The sequence below is a fragment of the Saccostrea cucullata genome, unplaced genomic scaffold (assembly GCF_032062105.1).
Source record: "Saccostrea cucullata isolate Sc308-1 unplaced genomic scaffold, CSIRO_AGI_Scuc_v1 ctg3291, whole genome shotgun sequence".
NCBI classification, from domain to species: Eukaryota; Metazoa; Mollusca; class Bivalvia; order Ostreida; family Ostreidae; genus Saccostrea; species Saccostrea cuccullata.
The window spans coordinates 49,612-65,685 of NW_026938581.1; the positions used below are offsets into that span (position 1 = coordinate 49,612).

Sequence of the window (16,074 nt, forward strand, 5' to 3'; positions counted from 1 at the left end):
TTACAGAGGGATACGTAGAAAAATCTTATAAAATTTTCTTCGGGGCCACAATTGGGGATCAATTTTTACATAGGGATACATAGGAAGAAATTGTTTAAATCTTCTTCAGAACTGTTGGGCCAGGAAAGACGAAATTCACGTGGAAGCATCCTCAGGTAGTGTAGTTTCAAGCTTATTCAAATCATGACCCCCTGAGTTAGAGTGTGGCCACATTGAGGTATCAAAGTTTAGCAAAAGAATACATAAAAAAAAATGTCCCCAGAACAAAAAAAGTTTTGTTCGGTCAAATTGACATGTAAGCAACTTAAAGTAGTGAAGATTTAATTATTCCAATAATGTACCGGGGGATTATTAAGTAATATGTAGGAATAAGGCAAACTTATACATGTATGCTTGATAGATAAAGTGACATTCTCAAGTAATACAAAATTCAACACCTTCCCCCAACAAATAATTTTTTCAGTACTTTTTTAACTAGCTCATGGGCTCAGTTGAGCGATGTTGCTCATGCGCCTCTTGTTAAGATAGTCTTTGTTTATTCAACTTGAAGAAAGTGTCTTGTAAACTTCCAACTTGCTCTTTTATAAAACAAAGGTTACATTGTATATATACTGAACCGCAAAAGAAATGTCGCATTAGATTTTGAAAAAGTAATGCACTTATTTTGAAATAAAATTTAACGAATATATAATTGAAGTAATGTGTTTTTAATTATCTAACATTTGTCTTAGAGTTATACATATTCAGTTTAATTTCAAATAATGTCAATATCACAGATTCCTATTGTCCTGAGTGCACTTCCGTTAGTAACGTGTATGACCACCATTGGCATTAATTACAGCCATGCATCTTCGATACATAGAGTTCATGAGTCGATTGGTGAAGGCCATAGGAATAGTCACGCACACAAGCTGATACGCCATAGAAAGTTCAGCAGCAGTTGTCGGTCTTGGTTGATGTTGGTTTAGCTTCAACTGGATGTGATCCCATAAATGTTCAATGGGGTTTAGATCGGGACTAAGAGCTGGCCAGTCAATAACTGCGATGTTGTTCTGCTGCAGGTAGTCCCTAGTTATTCTGGCTGTATGCAAAAGCGCATTATCTTGCTGGAACGTCTTGTATGGATGTTCGTTGAAATGCTGTACAACATAAGGCCTCAGGACTTGATCAATGTAGCAGGCAGCTGTTACACCATTACTCTGCCTGGACCAAGATTCTGGAAGACAACGGGGCCAAGATTCGAATACAGGCCAATACCACCCCACACCATGATGCTCGGCCCGCCCCATGGATCAGTTTCCATAACACAGTTGTCATTGTAACGATCACCCTTCCTTCGCCAAACTCTTGCTCTACTATCATGTATGGAAATGCAATTTCCCCTTTCATCGGAGAAGATGACATTCCTCCATTGTTGATTACGCCAGTTTTGCCGCTGTAAAGCCCACTGTAGACGTGCCCGACGGTGTCTTTGTGTAAGGACAGGACCTCTGTATGGACGGCGACATCTGAGGTTATTTGCTGCAAACCGACAACATACTGTGTCGTCACTTATGGGTCGCTGATGTGTTCCAATGGTATTGCGTACTGTTTCTGATGCCCTTGCGAATCGGCCATTCAAATGCTGGCGCACTATGAACCTTTTCTGTCTTTGCGTTGTAACTTGTGGTCTACCGCTACGTGGGCGATCGTCTGTGCTGTTAGTTGCATTGAAACGTTGGCGTAAACGTTCAATTGTGCGTATACTGCAGTTGAAGTTGTTTCCTTTCACCCTGGCAGCTTGCCCAGCATGCAATCTTCCTATGGCTTGGTCCCTCTGTTGTCGATTCAAACGTGGCATAGCTCTGCTTTCAAAACTTATACTGATAATCATTTAAATGTTCATGGTATTTATATCCCTAATGAAGCGTGAAAAGCATGAGCATAAACATTTTTCAATTTAATGCTGGAAAGTGTGTACCACGGGAGGCGAGAGATTCAATAACAATTGAACGTGTTGCTAAAATCAGTGAAGCGTAACTTACCCTTAAATGATTGTAGAGTTCACGATTCATGTTCATGCATATTTAGCACAGATTATAATATTTACAAACAATATTTCATATTATCAAATATTTCTTTAAAAAATGCGACGTTTCTTTTGCGGTTCAGTATAGTTATGTGGATGTCCATCTTTCCATCCTATTGTCCTTTTTTATGTTTTTACATGTAGGTTCCCGCCTTTTATCTGTAACGCCTATCAACCTCTCAAACAAATGCAATGCCTCTTGAGACTCCGAGAACCTTTGTTACATTATATGGTACGGTAGTAGCTTTTTGACCTCCCGTTTTCTTTATGATTGGGCACATTCTGGGTTTCCCAAAGAAAGAAAAATACACCAGCATTTCTCCTTCAATGGAGAATGGAGAGCTACAGTGCCACTCATTGAAAAAACTGTATATATATTGCGCACAAAAAAGTGCGCTCGGTTTTCGATTTTTTTCTCCACATTTTAAAACTGTAATCTCAAAATATTACTAACCGTGTGTTCCTAACATATTCTTTCACTGTTTTCACAACCAAACATTCCTCATAATTGTTGCTAATAGTCCTCCTGACCCTAATATTGTAATCATCGAACATTTCGCTTATTTATACTGCCATTTTGGTCCAATATGCTTTGTTCAGATGTCAACTACAGCAGTACTTGGAATTTTTTGAAATCTTTCCTTTTTGCAATTGAGATAAGAATTTTGCAGAATTAGTCAAGAACCGAGCGCACTTTTTTGTGCGTAATAAATATATACAGTTTTTTCAATAATTGGCACTGCAGCTCTCTGGTCTATCAATATTTTTTTGGAGAGCTATTTACATAAAACCACTCTTCAACTCCTACTTTATGTTTAGATCAAATAGATATTTTGTTTTTCAATATAAATAAAAAGTGGATATTTAGATTCTACTTACATAATATCTGCGGATATAATTATTTGAGTGCAATGCTCACAGACCTCTGTATTATATTTTTAGTTGCAGATTTATTTAAAGTAGACTACAAATCTCTTCGCAGGGACAACAAAGTGAGAAGGTCTCAGGGGCGTAGCAACAGGGGGGCCGGGGGGGGGGGGGGGGCCACCCCCACTTATTTCACAACCGTACTTATACTATAGGAAATGTCAATTAAAAGCCTGGTTGCCCCCCCCCCCCCCCCCCCACCCACATTTAGTGATGTGCATAAAATGTAGTATTAGAATTGGTACTGAAAGTAGTTGACACTGAGAAAAGGTTTACCTATACAACCCACCCACCCACCGACACCTCCCCCCCCGCACCACCCCCCCCCCCCGATTTTCGATTTTAGGCAACTTTTCCGTGAGCAAGTGAGCTTTTCTGATCACATTTTGTCCGTCGTCCGTCCGTCTGTCTGTCCGTCTGTAAACTTATCACATTTTCGACGTCTTCTCAAGAACCACTGGGCCAATTTCGACCAGACTTGGTACAGAGCATCCTTGGGTAAAGGGAAATATAAATTGTTAAAATGAAGGGTCATATCCCCTCGCAAGGAGAGATAATCAAGAAAAGACAAAAATAGGGATGGGTCATTAAAAAATCTTCTTCTCAAGAACCACTGGGCCAGTAAAACTGAAACTAATGTGGAAGCATCCTGGTATAGTGTACATTCTAAATTGTTAACATCATGACCCCCATGGGAAGGGCGGGGCCACAATGGGGAATCAAAGTTTTATATAGAAATATATAGGAAAAATCTTTGAAAACCTTCTTCTCAAGAACCACTGGGCTACAAAAACTGAAACTTATGTGGAAGCATCCTGGTATAGTGTAGATTCAAAATTGTTCACATCATGACCCCCGGGGGAAGGGCCGGGCCACAATGGGGAATCAAAGTTTTACATAGAAATATATAGGAAATATCTTTGAAAATCTTCTTCTCAAGAACCACTGGGCCAGGAAAGCTGAAACTTATGTGGAAGCATCTTGGTATAATGTAAATTCTAAGTTCTTCAAAAAATTACCTCCGGGCGAAGGGCGGGGCCACAATGGGGAATCAAAGTTTTATATAGAAATATATAGAAAAAATCTTTGAAAATCTTCTTCTCAAGAACCACTGGGCCAGAAAAGCTGAAACTTATGTGGAAGTATCTTGGTATAGTGTAGATTTTAAATTGTTCAAATCATGACCCACGGGGGAAGGGCGGGGCCACAATGGGGTATCAAAATTTTACATAGAAAGATATAGGAAAAATCTTTGAAAATCTTCTTCTCAAGAACCACTGCGCCAGAAAAAGTGAAGCTTTATGGAAGCATTCTGGGGTAGTGTAAATTCTAAATTGTAGGAATCATGACCCCCGGGGGAAGGGCGGGGCCATTATAGGGAATCAATGCTTTACATAGAAATATATAGGAAAAATCTTTGAAAATTTTCTTCTCAGGAACCACTGGGCCAAAAAAGCTGAAACATATGTGTCCATGGAAGGATCATGGGGTAGTTTAGTATTCAAAATGTCTAAATTATGATCAATGGGGTAGGGTGCGGATGCATTATGTATAACAAGGGGGAAATCTGGTAAAGAAGAGAATGGTCAAAGCTTCTCAGGTGAGCAATGTGGCCCATGGGCCTCTTGTTTTTTTTTGTTTTTTTTTTGGCTTGTCAATTTTTTCAGGTAAGTAAAAAAAAATTATATGGCTGTCCCCCCCCCCACACTTTCAAACACAATGCTACGCCACTGTGTCTTTAAAATGTATTCCTTTTTATTTACAGTAAATTCATACAGCAAACAACAACGCTTTAAACTTAAACTTGATAAAAAAGATATGCAACAGAGTGTCCCTGAATCTCATTCAGAAAATCCAGCTGATGATGGGGAAATGCAGGGAAAGTTAGAACCAGAAGATGAAAAGGGCAATACGACTGAAGCATCAAGCACTGGACAGATATCACATGATGATATCGACATCAAAATCACCTCATTCCATGAACCACAGGAGGCCACACCGCCAGAAAATGTAGCAGATGTTATAGAGGAAAGAAAAAATATTTGTCATAGTCCAGAAATTTATGGAAATTTACAGATAGGCGCAGAAGATATTTCAGAAGATCCAGATAAAAAGATTACCATGACTGACTTTGCAGGACAGTGTTCATATTATGCCTCACATCAGATTTTTTTGAGTCCACGTGCATTCTTTATTCTGGTGCTGAATATGGAGAAGAAGTTTGATGATAAGGTTGGAGAAGAAGTGTGTTGTCAGAAAGGTTCTGTTTATGGGGGATGGACACACAGAGGTAATATTTTAATTATATTACATGTATGGCCCAAAAGCACCACCGCATCATATCAATTTTTATTGCATTGATGAACTTTTTTGATTGATTGATTGATTGTATATTGTTTAACGTCCCTCTCGAGAATTTTTCACTCATATGGAGACGTCACCGTATGCTGGTGAAGGGCTTCAAATTTTGACCTTTAATCGGCACTCAGGGCCATTGAGCAGTGAGGGATCTTTATCGTGCCAGTGCCTGCCGCTGACACGGGGCCTCGGTTTTTAAGGTCTCATCCGAAGGACCTGCAACTTTCACTTCAAAGTGCCGAGTGCATGGCGAAGGAACAGTTGCTACCCATTTTAACGACTAGGTCGGTCGCGGCCGAGAGGCGAACTCACGACCTCCCGATCACGGAGCGAGCGCTCTACCAACTGAGCTACCGTGAACGGTAAATGTTTTTGACATATTAAAAAAGGAAATAATTAGATTTTCCATATTTCCAAAAACTATCTGCCTCATTAAATTTTAAATCTTTAGACTTAAGAAACTTTTATCCTAAATGAGAACTATTTTTATTTTGTTTGCCCTTCTGTGCAGTTTTACGACTGCAATAAGTTTGTTACATATATGCCCAGCCTTGTAAATAGCTCTTACACATATAGCTTTTCATGTACATTTGCCATCATTTCCTGCAATCTTTCTTAAAGAAAACTCTTTCAGCTGAATGTTTCCTTATTTTTCAGATTATCTAGAATTCTGGATGAAGTCCATTCATCAATATGGCAGTGATAAGGCTCCTGTCATCCTAGTTGGTACACATAGTGAGAATAAAGCAGAAAAGGTATCATTTTTAGCTCACCTGAGCCAAAAGCTCAAGTGACCTTTTCTGATCAAAAATTTCCGTTGTCTGTCGTTGTCGTCTTGTCGTCGTCGTTGTTGTTGTAAACTTTTCACAACTTCATCTTCTTCTCAAGAACCACTGGGCCCATTTCAACCAAACTTGCTACAAAGTATTCTTAGGAAACGGGGATTCAAGTTTGTTCAAAGGAAGGGCCACGCCCTTTTTCAAGGGTAGATAATTATGAATTAGAAAAAAAATTAATGGCATGTTTAAAAAAAATCTTCCTCTCAAGAACCACTGGGCCAGAAAAGATGAATCTCTTGTAGAATCATGCTCAGGTTGTGAAGATTCAAGTTTGTTCAAATCATGACCCCCGGGGGTAGGATGGGGCCAAAATGACTGATCAAAGTTTTACATGGGAATATATAGGAGAAATCTGAAAATCTTCTCAAGAACCACTGGGTCAGGAAAAATGAAACTCATGTGGAATCATCCTCTGGTAGTTTAGATTCAAGTTTGTTCAAATCATGACCCCCGTTGGTATGGTGGGGACAAAATGGTCGATCAAACTTTTACATAGGAATATATAGAAAAGTCTTCTTCGCAAGAACCATTGAGACAGGAAAGATTGATTGATTGATTTCATATTGTTTAACGTCCCTCTCGAGAATTTTTCACTCATATGGAGACGTCACCGATGCCGATGAAGAGCTTCAAATTTAGACCTATACTTTGCACTCAGGGCCATTTAGCAGTGAGGGTACTTTATCGTGCCAGCGCCTACCTTGACACGGGACCTACATTTTTAAGGTCATATCCGAAAGACCCATGACTTTCAATTCTGATGCCGAGCGCTTGGCGAAGGAACAGTCGCTACCTATTTTTACGTCTTAGGTTTGACGCGGCGTCGGGAACGAGAATCGAACCCGGGCCTCCCGACCACGAAGCGAACGCTCTTACACTAGGCTACCGTGAACGGTAAGAGACAGGAAAGATGAAACTCCTGTGGAATCATCCCCAGGTACTGTAGATTCAACTTTGTTCAAATCATGACCCCTGGGAGTAGGGTGGGGCCAAATGACCGATAAAAGTTTTACCTTGTAATATATAGGGAAAACTTTTAAAACCTTCTTTTAAAGTACTTCAAAGCCATGCTTACTGACATTTATAGGGAATCATCCTCAGGTAGTGTAGATTCTAGTTGGTTTAAATCATGACCACCTGGAGGTTTGAAATTCAAGCCCTCCCAACCTCAGTTAACTTTCAGTTCTGATCTGATATGTGCTTTTTCCTTGCCAATTGCTCAGATGAGTGATTTGGCCCCTGGGCCTCCTGTTAAATACTGTTGTTTATTGTTTACACACACACCAGATATTTTACTTTGGCATGGGTTTTCTCCTTGTATATATTCAATATAATATTTACAGATATAAATGCGTTTCATCAGCTCTGTGGGAACAAAACATTTACAATCATTGTATGATTGTGAGTATTATTTTACAATGACTGAGTTCTTAGCATGAAATAAAATAAGGAATTTGTTTTCGTTAGGAAAAAGAATTGTTTTTCCGAGAAATATGGAAGACTCTTGACATGAAGAAGAAGTCTTTGCAAAAACATATTGATGTGAAACGGCGATTTGCAGTCGGATTCCATGACAATGAAAGCATTGAAAATCTTAAGCTGTCAATTGCTGATGTCGTGTGCAAGCTTGATCACTGGGGTGAAGAGCTTCCACAGTCATGGGCTATGTTTGAAACATTCTTTCAGGAAAAGAAAATTCGCAAGATTTTGAGTACGGTCGAACTTCAGTCTTTTAATGAAACATTGCCAGAGGGAATAAAGCTCAGTACTATTGAAGATATGGATTCCATGCTGCAGTTCTTCCATGGCATTAGAGAACTCATACACTTCAATCAACAATTCCTCAATGAAGTTATTATCCTCGATGTTCAGTGGTTTGCAGATGCATTTAGAAATGTCATAACAGATAAAAACCATGCAAAAGAAGATTTATTTGAATTTGCTTCAGAATGGGACAAATTCAATGAAACTGGAGAGTTAGATGAAACATTGCTATCTGCCATATGGAGAATGAACAACAATGGTTACCTTGAGCACAAAGAGGATATCATGATGTACATGGAGAAGCTTGGACTCTTAGCTAAAATGAGCGACAAAATATGGTATGTCCCGTGTATGAACAAGATGCAATTTCCAGTAGACTGTTTTTCAACATACCCTGCCTCCTCCATCCTTTGCTACACGTTTGATGTTCTTCCTGTTGAAATTTTCCATCGCCTTGTAGCAATTTGCATGCAGATTCCTTGGGAGATATTTTCTGATGAAGAAAGAGGATGCATTTACCAGACTGCAGCTATTCTCGTGTTTCATGACCAGCACCATAACATTATGCTTGGAATGACTCAAACAGAAATTCAAGTGCAGATGTTTGTTGTGGAGGGAGAAGTTGATGTTTTAACCTGTCACCAGATTAGAGAAATCCTTGAACATACCTTACAAAATCTCTCTGACGCATTTCAGAAGAACTCAGAATTCCTAGTTGCGTTCAAATGCAAACCTACTGGTTTTTGTGACAGCAGAGTAAGCGCTGTCATTAGTGATTCTAAGTTTACCAGAGATACATTTCAGTGTCCATCCTGTCCGGCAAACAGAAAGCATTGTGTCAACACAGAAGATATCACAAAATATTGGAATCAGGTTAATCTTCTAAAATTTCAAAATTGTAAACCATTACAATAAAACATTTGGCAACTACAAACCAATTTACAAATTTTGATAAGTTTCTATAGAATGATAATATGACATTGAAATCATTTTAGAGCATACCAATATTCAAATTTGAATTATCCATTCAATGTTGCGTTCACTTATGTCCACTTTAGGATCTTAATTTCCAAGAATAAAATATATAACAATGTCATATTAAATCTATAATGTGATTTTGTTCGTAGTTAATTTTATATATTTTCTGATATCTCTTGGTAATTTTGATTAAATTGTTTCAGCAGGCAAACCTGAGTAATCCCAACACTTCGACAGCTTGTGGACAAGACCATGGGGGCCGATCTAGATTTGCCAAACTTGGAATGGCAACGCACGACGTGTTAAATCAGGCATACCGAGATATACTAGAGATGGAGGTTCATCCATCTGTTATTTATAGCAAAGTGAAGGCATCGCCGAATACTCATAAAAGATTACGCCCTGAACAAGAACAACTCTTACAAGCTGCTCAACATTCAGGATATGCAAATTTTGATATTTCACTAACATACACGTTGCTAAGAAATATTTGTAAAAAGATACCTAAACCAACAAAGGGAAAATGGGGAGAAGACAGTATGCCAACAGTAGGAGAAATTACTGTTGGTGATGATATCGAGAGAATTAGGTTAATGCGAAACAAGTTGGCTGCACATGTGAGCTCAGCCTCCACACCTCAGACAGAATTCAACAACACCTGGTCGATTATATCAGATCTCTGCCAAAGATTAGAAAATTTCACTGGAAAGGCTTACTTGGGTAACTTAAATAAAATAAGGAAACTGACCTTAAGAAAAGAAAATGAAGATGCTGCAATAGAAAAGATCAAAATGGAAAGTCAGCATGAAATGGTGAAAGAAATGTGGTCAGATATGAAAGATGTGAAAGCAGCAATAGAAAGGCTTGAAATGAAGCATTTATCGAATTAAGAATATAAATCTTAGAACATTTCATGAATACTTGAAAATTTAAATATCTGTAACTTTAAGAAGACTTACTAGATAAACCAATTAAATATGAATAATTTAATTCTTTTCAAATAAAAGTGAAAAAGATATGAAAATTTCAATTCACTTGCTTGGTTTCATATAGTCATAAATCAGAAATACTTGTCGATTATCGCGATACCTGCCAAGAATTGGAAACTTTCGCTGAAAAGATGTACTTGGTTAATATTACTGATATTCACACAAGGGCCCAAAAAAGGAAAACTGAAGATGTCGTAATAGAAAGAATAAGAATGGAAGAACAGCATGAAATTGTGAAATCAATACTGTCTTGTGTGCAAGAAATTAAACCAGCAGAAATGAAGCTCGAAGATAAGGATGCAACAAGCACGACTACAGTGTACATGAATGTGCTCATTGTTAAACTAGTCTGAATTCGTTAAGGAAAAGCCATAATTTTGTTTCTAGGATCTGATACTTAGACCTGAGATATAGGTTAATCCAAGAACCAGGATTCTAGACAACAACTAATTACAATTAAACATTCTATTAATTTTACAAGGACCAATAAAAAAAACAACAAATGAGTTGACGTCAACATTCGAACAGAAGGTCACAGGAATGTAACATTTCAATATATTTCAGAGTACCAAAAAATAGGATATACCTAATTATTTTGGTATGACAATTGACTGTAAAAGGACAGAGGATTTTAAGATGCCTTAGAAAACAAATTTAAAAGGCTCTTACAATTACATTATTTTGTACAAATATGTTTCATTCTACATGTATCAATGACAAAATGTTGAAATCTTTAATATAAAATACTGCTAAACTGTTATGTTTATTGTCACAAGGTGATTTTTTTTATATGTAAATGGTGTATTTGTTCTTCATTCAAGATGATCCCCCATTGTAAGTAATAATAGACTTGTGTCATTGTTCAGTTGCTTTGAATTAATAAAGTAAAAGAATCAATTACTAGTATACTCTATACAATTATTGACTTTTGATGGTCTACTCGTGACAATTGACCTGGTAGGTATTGGACCGAGGCCGAAGGCCGAGGTTAACCAATACCTGACCAGGTCTGTATAGTCAAAACAAATTTAAAAGTCAATAACCGTTTTATTAAATGATGAGGAATTTTACAACACTGCTGACTCTTTCATTCTTGTCTCCATCAAATATAAACATCCATAATGTAAAGTGTAATTACACTTTTTACATGTTGATATACATCAACAGCTAAACAAATATTAGTTAAAAAGTTCAAAACAATATTAATAAACAATAAATACTCAACCATTTACTTTCAAAAGTTCGTAATCTCCTTGGTAATGGCGTCTGACATGTTTACATTCACACCGACACATGCTTTGAAACACGCAATCTGAATGGTCGAAAAAACTGTAAGCAAATCTATGGTTGGTCGAGAGGGAAAACCCGAATAAACCTCCCAGAACGTCATTTGAGGTGAACTCACTCTGAGGTAAACACCAGTAAATGGCGTCTAGACCAATCAGAGACCACCAAAATTCCTTATAATTTAATAAAAACACATGTACAATCACTTTATGATACCTGACAAACCCAACAAAAATTCAATACAGTAATCTATAGTTTAATGTTTTACTTAACTTTGGTATCAAATTAAGAACTTTCTTATTTTGATTTACTATTATAGTGAAAACTTTGATTTAATGTGGTTAAAAAGAAATTAAAATCAATCCAGTACAATAGTTCGTTATAGTTACAATAGTAAGCTATAGTTGATTCTAGTATTTTTTTTGTTAGGGGATATTGTTTGTTATGAATACAATAGTAAACTGTAGTTGATTATAGTATTTTTTTGTTAGGAGACATTGTTTGTTATGAATACAAGATAAAATTTTACCAGGTCATTCTATTTTGTATCAGTGAATAGAAAAATATGATATTATGGTTAAAGCCATTGACGACAAAAAATATTTTCCATGATATTCTGTTACTTTTAATTTGATTGTGATTGCCATAAGATTCTTTTATTTCAACTCATAAACGTATGATATACCTGGTAGATGTCATACGGATACACGTGAAATATGAAAGCCGTAGCTCAACTGTTCAAAAGATATGACCAAAGGTTTTATCAATTCCGGACGAACAGACAGACAGGGTAAAAATTAAATACCCCTGGATATTCCATTTTTATAGTGAGTTTACTAAAGAAATAAATCGGTAGTAAATCTGAAAACCCCTGTACACAATCTTTTATTAGGCCAGTAAACAATGCTTTCCTTGGTGTGGGGTAAATGTAATGTATGTGATAGCAAAATTACAATCATGTTCTGCTAAACCTTTTCACAGGCCTGACTCTGTTAGCTTCTAAAGATATACATTACTTTGAAACTGGATGGGTACCCTATCATGAAAGAGGAAAAATACTGGGATAACTATAAAGTGAAGAATTTACAATAACCAATTTCCGGATTACATGATTGATCTAATACCATATCTGTGTTGCTATGCATCAAATAACAGTACGAGAAATCCATTAACTACTGCATACCAAAATGCAGATGTCAAATCCATAATTCTACTTTTTTACCCTTGTTATTGACAAATGGAACTCGTTACTTCTTGCGGTAAGTAATTACTCCCTATTATCTATTTTTTAGATCTATTTAGCTCACCTGAGCTGAAAGTGAGCTTATCTGATAATCCGTCTTTCGTCTGTCCATCTGTCTGTCTTGCTGTGCCTCCGTCTGTAAACTTTTCACATTTTTACTTCTTCTCAAGAACCACTCAGCCAACTTTAACCAAAGTATCATTGAAAGGGGAGATAATTTTTGAAATAAGGAGACAAGGCAAGGTGAGATAATCAAGTGGAACTATTTAAAATCTTTTCAAGAACGGCTGGGCCAGAATGGCTGAAACTTTTTGTGAGAGCATCCATGTGTAGATTGTGTTGAAAGGATTTTAAATTATTCAAATCATGACCCCAGTATGCATGGTGACGCCACAATAGGGAAATGCTTGTTTTCCTGATTATTATGTTATTATTATTCATAATGTTAAAACACATGTACATATACATAAATATGTGTGAAATAGTTTATATGTAGGGAGATGGCGTAGTCAGTTTTGTTAAGTTTGATAGCAATGAAATATGTTCAAATGTTATCAACTTGGTGTAGAACTGGATGTTATTGTATATCCATTGATTCTGTTATAAGGAATTACTTTTCTTTTCTATTTTACATTTTTTATTCATAAAATGTGCATGTTTGTTATGTCTATTATTATATACAGTATAAAAGATTATAAAAGAACCTTTAACGCAAATAAATAAAATTTGATTGATTCGTCATTGAAAAAGGTTCGTTGCTTTTCAGTGTTTGTTAAGTAACCACAATTATTAAAAAAATAGCCGCGTTTCGAGTTATGCTGGAACACCGTTTTTATTTGACTTTTATTCACGCCGATCACGTGATTTCACAAAAATGTTCCTCATGGTTATTTCCGGTTGTCATTGTTTACGTTGGAAACAAACCGTTTGAAGCGAAAAAAGACGCCGACTGGTACTCCTGCGCGGCTCCTGGCTGAAGATCTGACGTCTGAATACAGGGGAGATATGGGTACATGTCGTCAGTACAGTTTTTTGTCTTCCCCTCCAAAATAAAGGCACCAACAAAAAGAAAAAAATGTCTTAACCTTAGAAGAAGGGGATCCGACTTTGAGCCAAAAGGAATGCGACGGGTCTGTTCCTTACACTTTGTGGACGGAAAACCCACTCCTGACCACCCATACCCAGAAGTATTTGAATATAACAACTTCAAATAAAGTAAAAAAAGTTTAAAATATAATTAATTTACCTCATAATGCCTATATTTCACAGTTGCAAATTAAAAACCAGAAGTCTCTGTCGAGACTGTAACTCTACTGGTTTATACTTAAAACAAAGAAAAAGTAGCAGTTCGGACTTGAAACTTTAAAACAGCAATAATAGAAAAATGATCCTTGCCGCTAATCTGATGCACAGAAATATGTATCTTAGTACAATCTTCCTGTGTCATATTTTATATGAATTTATATAAAATTTTTATATATTATATTTTCATACAGTTATATTGAAATCGGACCAAAACTGTAGCATTTTGAAAGAATTTCACAGAAATTTCTATTTTAATTAACCACGGCAACACCATTCATCGAAATCACAAACCCAAGCACAGAATTATGTATCTTAGTGTAGTCTACTTGTGTGCCAAGTTATATTGAAATCGGACCAAAACTGTTGAAGAAGTAGCATTTTGAAAGAATAAATTTATATTTTTTGTAACCATGGTAACACCGTTCATTTTGAAAAAAAATTCACAGAAATTTCTATTTTTAGTAACCACGGCAACACCGTTCATTGAAATCTCAAACCCATACACAGAATTATGTATCTTAGTGTAGTCTACTTGTGTGCCAAGTTATATTGAAATTGGACCAAAACTGTAGGAGAAGTTGCATTTTGAAAGAATTCCAAAGAAATTTCTATTTTTAGTAACCATGGTAACACCGTTCATCAAAATCAAAAACGGATGCACAGAATTATGTGTTTTAGTGTAGTCTACGTGTGTGTCAAGTTATATTGAAATCAGACCAAAACAGTAGGAGAAGCATTTTGAAAAAAAATTCACAGAAATTTCTATTTTTAGTAACCACGGCAACACCGTTCATTGAAATCTCAAACCAATGCACAGAATTATGTATCTTAGTGTAGTCTACTTGTGTGCTAAGTTATACTTAAATCGGACAAACATTGTAGGAGAAGTAGCATTTTGAAAGAATTTCACAGAAATGTATATTTTTAGTAACCATGGTAACACCGTTTATCAAAATCAAAAACCGATGCACAGAATAATGTGTCTAAGTGTAGTCTACTTGTGTGCTAAGCTATATTGAAATCAGACCGAAACTGTAGGAGGAGTAGCATTTTGAAAAATTGTTTACAGACAGACAGACGGACGGACGGACGACGGACGCATTACTATCGCATAAGCTCTTCTGGTCTTTGACCAATAGAGCTAAAAAATCAAACGTATACAAGCTTTGCAATTAATAAATACACAACTATTGCTATGAATACGCTGCTACAATAAAGATGAATTTCGTTTGTAGATTCGCCCTAATACCTCAATTCTAAAAAGAGAACAGGCTTTATTACATTTACACAATTCTATGAAGAACGATGCTGGTGTCTGCAGAGACGAGGATGGTTGCATTGATTATGACTTGACACCAATAAAACGTATTGTAAGTTGTTTTGAATTTCAATGTTCTCTATTTTAATAATTCTTACACTAAACATATCAATATATAATTATAAAAAATAATACAATATTCAGTACTGTCATGTATTGTTGACCATGTGTACTGTTGAAATGTTTCTTTTAATTGTTGCTTAATAAATCATTTAATTCTTGTCTCAGGTTGATGCTGATGACATGAATCCCCTAGAATTAAATGGCTGTTGTAAAAGAATGTGTGATTTCTGACATGGAGACATCTGTCTCCCACCCATGGTCAGGTGCTTAAAATTGTTATTTTACATCTTATATTGATATTATGAATTCACATCATCAGTTAATTTCAGAATTACAAATGGCTATTATCAAGCAGATGTTTGTATTTACATTCTTAAAGTGTCTTAATACCGATGTTTGCTTTATATAGAAGCTATTGCAAGAGATCATGATTATGGAGAGCATGTACCGGTATCCTTCTCAGCAACGCAGATGCATCAACTCAGACAGATTTCAGCATGACTGATACAGACAATTTGCAGCAAAATGCAAAACAGTATAATGATCCAGATACAATCCCGACAGATCCAAATATTGTTCACTTGAGGATTCGTGTAGAGAAAGCTATTGGTAGATTGAAAACTTTTCGAATTTTGTCAAAAACTATGCCACTAAATCTAAAACCTGCAGCAAATCAAATTCTTACTGTATCTGCATTTTTGTGCAAACTTCAAACTCTACTTGTAAAGAATTAATTATTATGAGGGAAAAATGCTTCAGATTTGTAAAATGTTTATGTTTAAAAGTCTCAAATAATTGTATTAAAACAACTAGACATACAATGTATATTATACATATGATATGCATTTCATTTTTAAAAAATAGATAAAATTATTGACTGAAAGCTAATTAAACATTCTTTATCTTTTAAAATTATATGTAGCTTATAAGAAATA

At 36.1% G+C, this 16,074-nt stretch overlaps 1 protein-coding gene and 1 long non-coding RNA gene across 4 annotated transcripts; both read left to right on the forward strand.

Annotated features, from left to right (window-relative positions):
* The first annotated feature begins 7,665 nt into the window (after positions 1 to 7,665).
* Positions 7,666 to 9,982, forward strand: LOC134250705 (uncharacterized). Of its 2 annotated transcripts, none has more exons than XM_062733067.1 (2): positions 7,666 to 8,829; positions 9,138 to 9,982. In XM_062733067.1, exons 1-2 carry the CDS (start codon positions 7,702 to 7,704, stop codon positions 9,822 to 9,824), a joined length of 1,815 nt encoding a protein of 604 aa, XP_062589051.1. In that variant the 5' UTR covers positions 7,666 to 7,701; the 3' UTR covers positions 9,825 to 9,982. The 2 variants fall into 2 exon arrangements, with proteins under 2 accessions (XP_062589051.1, XP_062589052.1); XM_062733068.1 differs by having other exon boundaries at positions 9,141 to 9,982.
* Positions 9,983 to 13,279: 3,297 nt separating this feature from the next.
* LOC134250704 (uncharacterized) lies at positions 13,280 to 15,578 on the forward strand. 2 transcript variants are annotated; one of them, XR_009988567.1, is made up of 4 exons: positions 13,280 to 13,677; positions 14,994 to 15,128; positions 15,305 to 15,402; positions 15,549 to 15,578. It is a non-coding gene; the product is annotated as an uncharacterized LOC134250704 (long non-coding RNA). The 2 variants fall into 2 exon arrangements; XR_009988568.1 differs by having other exon boundaries at positions 13,280 to 13,668.
* The last annotated feature ends 496 nt before the right edge of the window (positions 15,579 to 16,074 follow it).

What these genes read in the sequence shown, in the direction of transcription:
- LOC134250705 (XM_062733067.1), top strand. Translation starts at nt 7,702, where the DNA reads ATGAAGAAGAAGTCTTTGCAAAAACATATTGATGTGAAACGGCGATTT. An exon ending in TCACAAAATATTGGAATCAG is followed by an intron (nt 8,830 to 9,137) that starts GTTAATCTTCTA and finishes AAATTGTTTCAG; the next exon opens with CAGGCAAACCTGAGTAATCC.